The following is a 12,418-nucleotide window of genomic DNA, read 5'->3' on the forward strand; positions in this document are numbered from 1 at the left end:
ACTTGAACAAAGGGGAAAAAACGAAGAAACAAGATATTACCATTTATTCAAAGGAGGATTCCACCCATCTCTACACTAACAAGTGTAAGATGTAAGAAGTCATATGATGTGTCCATGAGGTCTAGCTAGCGCGCACCCACCATGTCTGGCTGGCGTGTACCTATTTTTTTTTTCTTTCTCTCTCTCTCGCGATGCGACGCGTTGCACTTCTAAGTGGGAATTTTTGGGGGGCCTTGCTCACGTCTTTTTCCTTTGATGATGGCAGATTTGCGTGCGTGTGGGTGGCACCAGGTGTTTGCCGTATGCATGTGCTATGATGGCTGCTGGTAGGGGTTCGTTGAGGGTGTCTGGGCAAGGATTGCTGTTGGCTGGGAGGGGAAAGCTAGCAGGGGGTTTGGGTGGGCATGTGGTTGATGCCGTCTGCCTGGTTTGACGGATGGGCTTGAAAGGGATCTGAAGTTGATCGTGAAGGTGGGAGACGGTATTTGTTGAGACATGATTCATGATTTTGCGTGATGGTGATGTTGAAGGGGCGGCCGGTTCCTGGCTGTGTCTTTCTTGCGCAGGTATGATTTGTATAGACAAAGATAATGCGCGCCCAAGACAAGAAACGGACCGTAAAACGGCTCGTAAAAGTGATGCACCCAGAGTCGAACACGGCTAGAAGAGATGATTTGCTGTCATGTCGTCTCCACCAAAGCGAAGCGAATACCCGTCTGTTTCAAGCTTCAGTATTGAACCGAGAGTTACCTGGTATGAGGAATCACATCTCTCGCCGGAGCCGGGATCTGCATGCATATTGCGTGTTCTTACTTGTAATCATCATCAAACGTGTCGAATATAACATGTTACCACCAAGACATGCACGAAACCAGGTTCTCAGCTGGTCCCATGTGGATGCCGACGCCAGAACAGCCAGTAACTGATTGCATCCCGAACCCTGTCTGCAGCCTTGACTCACCTCGCTTCACTGCCTTCCAACTACGGATTTGGTCATGATGTAGATTCACAGGATGCAGCATCTACACCGCTCCTGTTGGCATCACGCCGGGCTGCCATGTTGGCAGTGAGAGGCGCCGACAGGGAAGATGCGGATGGCTGCATGTGCATTTCGAGATGTGATGAGCGGAACAGCCACGCCCCTCAACATGTTACGATTCACCGTGTGATGATGGATAATTTGGCTTCTTATGAATATTTCTCATATTGCTCTATACTAAGTACTGGCAATACACAACAGACATGACCGTTCACCAATCTGTGGTCTCGTTGCTGCCTATACATTTATCGACACTGAAAACAACGCATACACACACCAAACCAACCTGATATTAATGCAACCCAAATGCCACAAAGACCTTTTTTGAGTATATGAAATAAACTATGAGAGTACGACAGCCGTCTCAAGTATGACACAAGAAGAACCGCACGCCAAACCAAAAGCAAATATGAATGGCTGACTATATCGGCACATCCTCCTGCTAGCAGATCTATCCGGGGCCGGACTAAATCTACTGGAGGGCCAAAGTGACTAAAGGTCCGAGAATCCTTGAGATCCTTCTCTTATAGAGGTCAGCTTCCTGTGTCAATATATCATGAAAAGAGAAGAGCATGATGATGTACTTACCAGTCGGAGCCAGCTCATGCTTTCATGCTGATGCATTGCACATACCATTCCCCATCAATTCAAACAGCGTCTCTAACCCCACCCGCTCCCTTCTCAGCGGCGTCCTCATCGCTTTGAATCACTTCTCTGGTCTTTCCCCACTTGAAATCATCCGAGTTGAAGAGAGAGTAACCCATGATGATGATATTTGCGAAAGGCGAGACTAGGAGATGGAGGAAGTAACCAACAAAATACTGGCCACGTTCCGTCCAATTTCGGGGAAGCCAGAAGCCAACGCAGAACGAGTAGACCTACGAAGGAAGAGAGACAATGTTAGTCGCATGCTGATCTGAAAAGAAAGTCGTGGTACTTACGTAACGAGAAGCCAAAACAGAGAGGAGGCCGAGAAAGACAGGGTTACGCAATAGCACACGGCCGTCCGTGATGAGCAGCTTAATGAGCTCAGCGACGGCGAACACGATGAAAGGCGTAATGGCCCATGTCATTACGGCTACGAAGCTTTGTATCCTCTCTGGGAAGATAATACCCTTCCTGAACAGCATGACAAACTCATTTGAGATGCTACCAAGGGCCCAGCGCTTGCGCTGTGACAGGAACACCTTGAGGTTGGTCGGCACAATGGTGAATGCCTTGGCACGTAGGGCCTGGGCAGTCCGCTTCTTGGGGAAAAGGCTGAAGATGATGGCCGCATGGATACTATCCTCGGAATAGTTGCCCAGGATGTGCAACGTCATTGTGTCGTTGGGCTTGGGACAGTATCCAAAGCGCTCACGAAGAACCTCGTCGCCAAACGTCGACTCATCAACGCGGATCAGCTGACAGCAGCCGGGCAAGCAGTTGACCTTGCCCGTGATGCGAGACTGGAACATGCGTCGCAGGCCTTGGGTCTGCGAGTACTCGACCGACTGATAGAGAGCCCATGGATTGAATGGCTTGCCATCAAAGTCGACGCAGACGTGACCGCAAACACCAACCAGTCTGTCGTTCGAACGGATCTCGCGGAGCATCTCAATGATGCAGAACTCATCAAAGACGGTGTCGGCATCCATGCCAACGAGGTAGTCGACCGTGTCCATGCCATGCTGAACGAAAATAGTGCCAATGTAATCGTACAGAGTCTTGTTGAACATGGTCACCATGTTCGCAGAGCGCCTCTTGAAGTGATACAAGAACGAACGGACGAAGCACAAGCTGTCACGTTTGCCCTGGTTGTAGCTCTTGCCAACAAAGACATACGGCAGACCCTTGTAGTAGCCATATTGGACATTGACCGGCATGAAAAGACCATCTCGGGCACGGTAACCATTGTCAAAGCGGCGGAACTGACCTTCACCCAGAATGTCCTCGAGCAGGTACTCCTGCGTGGTTTTCTCCATGCCTGGGCCACGAGCATTACCGTCAACGATGATGAAGATGATCTTGGGGTGGTTATCAATCTCCTTTTGGTCCACGAGAGAGTCAAGGGACCGGGTCAACTCATCGCGGGTTTCATTGTAGCAGGGCAGCAGCAGCACCAGCCTCTCGGGATCAGGGGGGGTACGTTCTTTTCTAGCAAACCAACAAGGCAGACAGCGCCTCAAGATGGTATTCGTGATGATGCAAATCATCATAAGGGCTTGAAGTGTGGTGTTTGAGCTAAGAAGAACGAGGAAGAGGTAGTACAGTTGGTGGACTGTCACGGCGGCATAGATCAGCCCGCCGTTGATGATAACCAAACCCAGAATGAGACACCATTTTTGAGTCCGGAGCAGATGTTTGGAGACTTTCTGGAGCTCTTCCTCCGAGTCCCACCGCAACTTTGCCTCTTCTTGGGTGATAGAGGATGAAAAGGAAAGGTCGGAGTCGAATGAGTTCAATGAAACACGATTTTCATCGAGTTCATTTGGGGGAAATGCATTGTTGACGATGGCGTTGCGGGAGACTGACTGTAGTTTTGTGTTAGCATGGGAACCATGTAGCCGAAGAAGACAAGCCATGTCTTGTTTGCCAAGTCTGCTTACAGATTCTCGAGAGCTTTCTTCAGTCGATGTGGCGACAGTGACATGATTTGAGACGTTGAACATGGACACCGGCGGCTTCCTGGGCATCTCCCCCCGCGGAAGCCGTTCAGGGGAAATGTCCCCTGTATCCACAGTCTCCGTGGAAGGAGACTCGGAGTTCATGATGAGTGACGGTATCGGATCGGATGTGTCAGACATCTTGCCTTCTCTTCGAATATTCAGCAGCGAACCGCAAGGAGCTGAAATTTGTTCTTGGGACGGGGTATATAGCGGTCGCGTGGGATGCGGAGAGTGCCGTGGGTTTTGCAAACGTCAAAGAGAAAGATGGGATCAATGATGGAAAATATGGGCCAGAAGGCTTTATAAAAGAAAGTAAAAGTCAGTAAAAACCAGTGAGAGCTAATAAAATGAAGTTTGAAGCAAACCCAGCCAGGGCTTTACGCACAGTTTCGACCAAAAGCTAGGGCTAGAGCCTTCTACCGAGCTCTGAAAGCATCAGGAGCCTATTGGGTTGGTAAAGAGGGGATACTCCGTGATGAAGAAAGCTTAATTGAGAAATAAACATTAGGAAATGTCTAACGAGTGAGCGTCAAAGCAGGGCTGTACCAAGCTTTGCAGAGATAGAGGTCAAGGCATCACTAAGCCGACTTTGTGTATGTTGTCTCTATGGAGAGCAGTGAACCATATTCTCATGTATGAGGAACTTGAAATATTAATTATTCATATCTGAAGCCGCAAATCCTGCCAAGCTTTTAATATTGGAACAGTGACTTGTGTCTTGCTTCAATACTAGTAAGGAACGGTCAAAGCTGTCTTCCCCGGCTCGATGCCATCACAAAACTCCAGCCTCGCACAACGCCCATCTCGTATACAGGTGTCAAGCCCGCCTGAAATCTCAGCAACACGGTGATACGCCACGCCACATGAGCTGAGAAATCCTGGCAGAGCATTCAAGAGTGCTGACTGGTCCGATCGAAGACGCTTCTCCTGCAGCAGTCGTGAATACGAAGGCATCGTGGACTTGCAGGAAAAAAAACATTATATGGCTTGGGGCTAGTGGATTTGGCTTTTGGTGCCAAGGCCAGACAGATTAAGTTTTATGGTCTTGGGAAAAGCACATGGTAACATGGTAGTACATCAGCCATGCCTCGGTGTGTATCTGATGCTTTTGCCGTCTGGCGATGCCGATGGAGCTTCCCTTACGTGTCATACTTCTATGTGGATCTGTCTCTACTTGGGGTTAAAAGCTAGCAGACACGAGGTCAATGATACCGTTACACTCCTCGTATGTGCCTGAGTTAAAAAACCTTTTCGCAAACGTCACGCTGTTTACGCTTCTCTGGTCGGCCTGTAAGGGGGAGGCAAAAGACATACCCAGCCACGCCTTAATAGAAAGAGCTGCAGGAGGCGTCTCAGCTTGAGGGACGTGTCAGTCATTGTAACACGTGGGATCTAGCAAAAAATTCGATTGCTTCGTGTCCTATCGCGCACTTGCAGATTTATATATATTGCTTGGCACGAGACCGAGTCTTCTCACGACGTTCCATGCTCCCCTCGAAGATATGTACGGGCCCGCGTGTAAGTCCACAAGGCAAGGCACAGCCAAAGCTTACCAAAAGCTTAACTCACCCATCTCAGAGGCGTCAAGGAAAAAAGAGGAGCAACTCGGCGTGGCACCTCCAAGTCGAGTTAAGCTCCAAGATCGGGCCTTTGCGGCGGAGATATTCTTCCCTCGCCCTCCCGCCCTCCCTCCCCACCATCTCACGGCATATCTAGGTTAGCCTGTGTATCTCAACTTCAAGCCACTAGAAATATGCTTACTTGTTGCTAGCACTTGCGGGCCATACCGTCCCCAAGGTTCGCCTTGGCGGCAACGAACCGGAATGGCTTCCCTGCACGGACGAGTCCGTTCGTCCAGTAACACAGGGCCCCGGCGTTACCTAGAGTGCTGGCTCTTACCTGACTAGGCTGAGATCCCGACATGAATCGCTTGGCCTTGTTTTCGTACGTGTTAACAGACATCCGATAGATATACCGGAGAGCTGAGAGGGATAGGATAGTCCCGACGGACCTGCAGTAGTCTTTGAGCTAATCTCCCCTGAGCGCAGCCAACGGCAAGTTTTACATCTTGGTCCGGCGGTGCGAATACGAAGCCGCATATACTTTTTTCAACTTCAGATGATCGACGTCTCGCCGAGATAGATACGCAGATTCCCTTCCGACGGGGCTATTGCCGCCGGTAACTTCTAGGCGCATCGTACTCCGCTCTTGCTACGGCCAACAGAATCACGACATTTCGTATAAAAGACTAAATTATTGGAGGCGGCAGAAAAGTTGCCGTAGGGGAACACGAATCCTGCAAGTATCTTTGTATCCGATGTTATCATGTCCGAAATAGCCAACCACTGAGAGGTGAGAGAATCTACAGCAGACTCGGGGCCAAGGTATGGAGAATGCTGTGCAACAGTAGGCGTGTCTCGCTGCTTGGCTAGTCCAGCGATGCCGAGGCGGCGCCGAGAAATCAGGCTCCTAGGCAGGCGTTCGGAGATCCGTATAGCTGTCGTGTTTATACCTAAGAATAGCATCCGAATCCGTTTACTGCGGTGTTCGTCATGTCCAAGTATTCACGCTTGGCTGATCCCTACCACCAGAGTATTGGCTCTAAAACAATACGAGAGTTCATGGCATCACCCCGCTCAGATTAGTAGGTATCTGGTAGAAATGGCAAATACTAGTAAATGCAACTTGGCAGGGTCGAAATCCCCCTGAATATCAATTGTGCCAAGCTGAAAGAGTACTCAAAGTATTACATGCGAACTAGACCTGTGGTTCAAATCAGGGCACAACTTGTAGCTCATGTCACGGCTACGCTGTCTTTTCCAAGTCATTTTCAATAAAGCTACTGTCTATTAAATACCTATGCAGTAATCAAAAGACTAATCATCTAGACATGATTCACACCTCAGTGAAATTACCTGAAGTGAAGCAAAGACCATAGCCCTTTTGACATCCCTTGAGACAATGATCTTCGCTATTGCCGCTGCATCATTATTTGCGTCAGTAGAATGGAAACAATCGTAAAAGTCGACGCTGAAAGAAACTCACCAAAAGCCCCACTGGGAACAGCACTTCTTTTTCCCAAAGTGAAGACACGTAGCTGTATGGGCTCTTCCGCAAAGGCCGTTTGTTGTATCGTGAATGGGTGCCTGTACTTTGTCGTCGCCAAGTGGAAGATTGCAGACTCCAAAATTGCGATCACAGCTTGTGATACAATAATCATCGCTTCTTCCACTATAGTGCAAGTCATGTTAGCAGCTCATTGTTTCTCATAGAAGCGCGGGTAAATAAGAGGGAGCGGGGGCTGAGTGATGAGCCAGCCAGAGTAGTACGAGCGCACCACGCATTGTGTCATCTCACTCCATCTCAAGAGGGGCGTTGGTATATGGCTTTCTTACCAGTAACCGAAATATGAACAGCAGTCACCAAAGAGAGAGTCCTTGCAAGTGGTGTTCCCATGTTCGACGCCACATCTCTGGTCCGTTGAGACATTGAGCTTTGGCGTCTCGCCGGGGTCGGTGTTGTTTATCGGCGGCGTCCATGGATTTGTATTGTTCTCCGGTGGCGTCCATGGGTTTGTATTATTCTCCGGCGGCGCCCATGGATTTGTGTTGTTTCCAGGTGGCGTCCATGGATTTGTGTCGTTGTTTACAGGCGGCAACTCCTGATTTGTGTCGTTTACCGGTGGTATCTCCTGATAGGTGTCCAACCCGCGCCTAGAGGGAGCCAAACGATACCAGTTCTCAGGAGGATCGCCAAGGCACTCGCCAACTGTCACCAGCTTGTACCCTCGCTCCCTGGAGGTTTCAATCATGTATTTGGCAAGCGTCACCACGGTCTGATAATGCACGTCGTGTGCAAGAACGATGTAACTGTGATCTGTCTCATCAGACGATTGCATAGAGAAAAACTTGTCCTTGGACTTTTGGATCAGCACAGGGTCGTCGTTTTCATAATCTTTGGTATCCAGATTGGTGCTGATGACGTGGTAGCCGAGCTCTTCCATCGTATCGATGCATCCAGAGCTCGAGCCGCACTCCAGGAAAGGCGGACGCATGTATGTCGGGACGAAGCCAAAGATGTTGCGAAAGGCCATCTCGTTGTAGATCATTTCTGTTCTTTGGACATGTTCGCTGACACCGTTAAGGTTGCGATGAGTCCAAGTGTGGCTGGCCAGCTGATGCCCGGCGTTTCGCATGCGCCGCAGAACTCTTGGATACCCTGTAGACTCGTCATCAATGCGGCCCTTGCCTCTGTTGTGTCCGGCTATGAAGAATGTGGCCTTGACTTTGTATTCGTCGAGGAGATCAAGCAGCTGGTTCGTGTACTCGTAGGGTCCGTCATCGAATGTCAAAGCAACAAGACCCGGAGAGTCACACTCAGTGATAGTCTCCGCTGCAATATGATTAGCATAGCTCCTGGCCTCATCATGTGAGATGCGAGGTGTAATAAGAGATTGCTTGTTGAAGCTCACCGTATGGGACGTCGCCAAAGAAAGGCCGATCGATGCTTTCAGTGCTTCTTCCACCAGGGCCGACTCTGCAAGGGCATCGTTAGCTTGGACGTCTCTGACACGGATCATATTCCTCCATGTTTGATCACTTACTGTGTGTCGCAGGAGTCGCTGTAGTCGAGCTGGCATTGCGATCCTGAGCAGTATTGCGTGGTAGTACCACAATGACCAAACTCAGAGCAGCATCCCCCAACACAACTTCCGAGACCAGGACCGCAGAGAGTATTCTCAGCAGCAATACTAGCCTGAGGAACGGCAGCCGTTTGAGTAATCACGAGGGCGATCACCCCGATGGCAACTTTGAGGTGCTTCATGATCGTTGTTGTCATAATATTGTTGCTTGGTGTGGCCTCAGGATGCAAGAGAAAAGAGACGACGACGACGACGATGATAGATTAAGTAATAGAACAGTAAACAATAAAAAAGGCAGGTTGCACCCTCGTATCCTATTACTACAGCAAACTATCTAACTGTGAGAAAGAATAGGTAGGTACATATATCTATAGGCAGCTTCTCAGGGACATCGCGATCCCATGTGCGCTAACCCTTGGGAGATGTCGTTGGGCCAGGAGATATTGATTCCATACTTAGTCAGGAGCAGTCAAGAGATAAACCGAAATACGAAATAAAAAGAAATAGTGGCTGGCAAACTTAAAGACCTCATTACGCAAGAAAGCCCCGCGCCTTCTCTTGTGAGAGGCGATATTGGACTCGCCCTGGTTGCCTCGACGACTAGTGAAGGCGCACCGCAGCAGGAAGCTGCAGCATCACACCCTCTTCCCCTCAAGATTTTAAGCCATCTGGCCAAGTCCGCGCTCTGCCAAGTGTCTAGCTAATTAGTCTAAATATACGCTTAATGTCGTATAGGAGTGCGGATGATGGTACGGGTGCTGTGGTGCGTCGGGCGTATGAAGCAACTGGAAAATTTGGACAAAGCGAATGAGGCAACGAAGACGTATGATTCGACAATCCTTCGTATTGTGCCATCCTTAATTACGCCATACCGTATTAAAAGTTTTGTTCCTGACTAGTATTAGACGAGAGTTTAGCCTATGATGCCCTTTGCTGATCGTCCTGCCGAGGTATCGGCTATCATCGCCAGATGATACGGTGATACGGTGAGCATCTGAACAGCTTTTATCAAAGATATCCTCTGCTACTGTCAATCATAAATAATTTTGCGGCTGAAGACGGAGATTCGAATTGAGAGTAAGCTTTTGCAGAAGATTCGGTCGTAATAGAAAGCAAATTTTGAGCCCCGGCTTGCCAAGTTTAGGATTTGAACGCAGTGGTAGGGAGTCCCTGACACAACATCAATAGCAGCGACATTGACGTGTCACTTCAGACTAAAGGGAATATCAATGGTAGGACTGATTATCTCATAGGTAGGTATGTTGTGCCTGGCTCTGGGTGCTTCCAGAGAACACTGCCTGCTAGTTGCTTGCTGCCACATCTCGGCCATACCTCCTCAGACGCTCAGATTCTTGCAATTTTAGTTTTCCTGCTTTTTCCGTTTCGGTATAACCTCAAAGAGGGCGGATATTAGCTAGCTCTTATTGGATGCCGTGCCTTTTTGGCTTGATTTGGCGCCCCCCCTGAGCTCTAATCGGCCACAATGGCGCAAGTTTGGCGTGCTTGCTTCAGCTTAGTTGCGTGCGTCTACCTGGACGCTCGTCGAACATGAGGCTTCAGTATGCTACAGCGTACAGAGGCTGTGACGACGAGATTGTACGATTTTCACGTATCGTTTCGGAGATTTCTAGTGACACCGTGGCTGCCGCAAGTCTACGCCCAAAAAGCCAAAGTGCCCAACAGAGCTAACACCAGGGGAATATCTTGAGGAACAGAGACTTGGTGTAGATGTTTCGGTTGTTTCCATCGCTCCTAGAAGGAAGAAATAATGAATACGGAACTGTCAAATCCGGTTTTTGTCTGTGATTACATTCATACCAGTGGAAGTTTCCTTGTTAGCCCCCTTCGTATACACAGAGACGTCGTCGCGTTTTCTATCTTGTCTGGGAAGTTTCTTATCTTATGACCCGGACAAAGTTTCCTAGTCTACTCAGCTCTCATGTAAAACTTGAACGATACTTTGATGTTAGGTAGAGGTACCACCTTCATAGTTTCCTCATGGAAACTGGTCAAGATTTGCAAGAGGGCTGCAAAGCCAAAGCTTAGCGTTCTCCTATGTGTGTTCGCCTTTTGCTTTGCCGGAATCTTACGGCAGCCTCTGAGCAATGGGTTGGAATTTTCCTATTCATTATTATTGCCTATAAAATCGTTTGGCCGGACTTTCCCTTCTTGGTCTTCATTTCTCCCAAAAAATTTTCCGCAAATATCAGCAAGTCTTACGACGAGCCAACACGTTCACACATTTATCACTTTCTCGCCTCAGTCACTCGCTAAAACATTACGCATTGCTTATTCCATTTGTTTTTGTTCGTGATGGATTCATCAGAAGCTTCGTCGACCTCTAAATCGACCGACTGGAGCCGTCGTCGAAGGGAGTCAGATGAAGAGTACAAAGATATCAGCTATTACGATCTGACTCCCCCAGGCGAGACTATTTCGGACCCAGAGCCAGAACCCATCACCAGTGGAAATGTCCTATCTGATACAGAAACAGACATTACCACCGATGGTGATGTCGAGTTGAAAGACCCCAGCATCGAGCCTCGTGTCGCCGTCATTGGCGTCGGATATGTCGGCGAGCACCTCGTCGATGTCTTTTCTCGTCGCTTCAACGTTATCGGTTTTGACGTCTCCGAATCTCGCGTCAAAGCCCTCTCTCCCAAGTACGCACAAAACGACAGAGTACAACTCACGTCGTCCTCGTCAAGACTCTCTGGTGCCAGCCACTTCCTCATCTCAGTTCCGACGCTTTTGCGCCCGGACAATACAGTGGACACTTCTTATCTGCGAAGTGCTTTAGACACTGTTGAAAAGTACGCCAGTGCTGGTTGCACTGTCGTTTTTGAAAGCTCCGTCGCCGTTGGCATGACGAGAAAGCTCCTCGGACCCGTCGCTAAGAGGATGGGCTTATTTGCAGGAATGTCACCTGAACGTGTTGATCCTGGTCGCGTTGAGCCCGCGGCCTATGAGATCCCCAAGGTGATTTCTGGCCTGGAGGACGTCGTCCCCGGCTCGTTGGCTGCCATATCGGAACTGTACTCTGCAGTTTATGACAAAGTTGTCACCGTCTCTCAACCTGAAGTCGCGGAGATGACCAAGCTGTATGAGAACTGTCAGCGGATGATGTGCATTGCCTTTGCCAATGAGATGGCCAATGCCTGTACCCCCTTTGGTATTGACCCTTACGAGGTCTATCGTGCCGCCGCCACAAAGCCGTTTGGCTACATGTCTTACTCCCCTGGGCTTGGTGTCGGAGGCCACTGCATCCCCGTCAACCCATATTATTTGCTGTCTACCAGTGAATTCCCGCTGCTCAAGGCGGCCACAGAAAAGATGAATGCCCGTCCCGCAGAAATTGGACAGAATGCCATCAAGCTTCTGTCTGAGGGGCCAATCAAGGGAGTCCTACCCCATGTTCTTGTTGTGGGCATGGGCTTTAAGCGCGGCCAATCTCATCTGGTCAACTCACCTGGCCTTGAGCTCGCCAAAAGTCTGGTTCTATCGGAAAAGGTCGCCGTCTCCTTCGCCGATCCTCTCGTGGGACAAGAGGCAGTGCCTCAGATCCCGCGGTTGGATGAGAAGAACTGGTCTGCCGAATATTTGGAGCAGAACTTTGACATGATCATCGTGGCCTTCAAGCCAGAAGGCCTTGACTTTGGTCTCGTTGATAAGCTTACTGGCGTGCGGGTTCAAATGTGGTGTGTTTAGATGGTTGATAGATAGCGGCTCATATGCATATGCCACCGGCACAGTGGTAAATGATCGAGAATAGAGATCATGTGCCAAGGGTTCATATTTCATGGCCTAAACATCTTAGTGCATAGCCGGGACAGGGGAGGAGTAAGGGAGTTTTGGATATCTTTTGGGAGGGATTAGCTAGTGTCGAATTCATGCTTCCACTGGGCCTGTAAGGGCTGCATTTGTACACCTAGATGAAGCATATTTTGTTATTTTATTAGTTCTGATTTGGAGGATATGAATTTAGTGTATTGTATACGGTAGCAACGTGCTACTTCGGCGTATCTCAAAGAGAATGAACTTCTCACGCTTTAATCTTCATTTTCATTTTGCTGAGATTCATTTCATGTG

The 12,418-nt window shown here is 49.1% G+C and overlaps 3 protein-coding genes across 3 annotated transcripts; 1 reads left to right on the top strand and 2 right to left on the bottom strand.

Moving 5' to 3' along the window:
- Nucleotides 1-1,686: 1,686 nt before the first annotated feature.
- T069G_05604 (chitin synthase domain-containing protein) lies at nucleotides 1,687-3,825 on the bottom strand (the record flags this gene model as incomplete). Its single annotated transcript, XM_056172814.1, has 3 exons — nucleotides 1,687-1,917; nucleotides 1,981-3,552; nucleotides 3,628-3,825. The coding sequence occupies 3 exons, from the start codon at nucleotides 3,823-3,825 to the stop codon at nucleotides 1,687-1,689; spliced, it is 2,001 nt and encodes a 666-aa protein (XP_056029672.1).
- Nucleotides 3,826-6,582: 2,757 nt separating this feature from the next.
- On the bottom strand, nucleotides 6,583-8,511 carry T069G_05605 (polysaccharide deacetylase domain-containing protein; the record flags this gene model as incomplete). Its single annotated transcript, XM_056172815.1, has 6 exons — nucleotides 6,583-6,667; nucleotides 6,733-6,918; nucleotides 7,083-7,661; nucleotides 7,722-8,079; nucleotides 8,159-8,223; nucleotides 8,291-8,511. 6 exons carry the CDS (start codon nucleotides 8,509-8,511, stop codon nucleotides 6,583-6,585), a joined length of 1,494 nt encoding a protein of 497 aa, XP_056029673.1.
- A 2,131-nt stretch (nucleotides 8,512-10,642) lies between these two features.
- Nucleotides 10,643-12,037, top strand: T069G_05606 (UDP-glucose/GDP-mannose dehydrogenase family, central domain-containing protein; the record flags this gene model as incomplete). Its single annotated transcript, XM_056172816.1, has 1 exon — nucleotides 10,643-12,037. The coding sequence occupies one exon, from the start codon at nucleotides 10,643-10,645 to the stop codon at nucleotides 12,035-12,037; it is 1,395 nt and encodes a 464-aa protein (XP_056029674.1).
- Between the last annotated feature and the right edge of the window lie 381 nt (nucleotides 12,038-12,418).

This window comes from Trichoderma breve, chromosome 3, assembly GCF_028502605.1.
Source record: "Trichoderma breve strain T069 chromosome 3, whole genome shotgun sequence".
In the NCBI taxonomy this organism is placed as follows: Eukaryota; Fungi; Ascomycota; class Sordariomycetes; order Hypocreales; family Hypocreaceae; genus Trichoderma; species Trichoderma breve.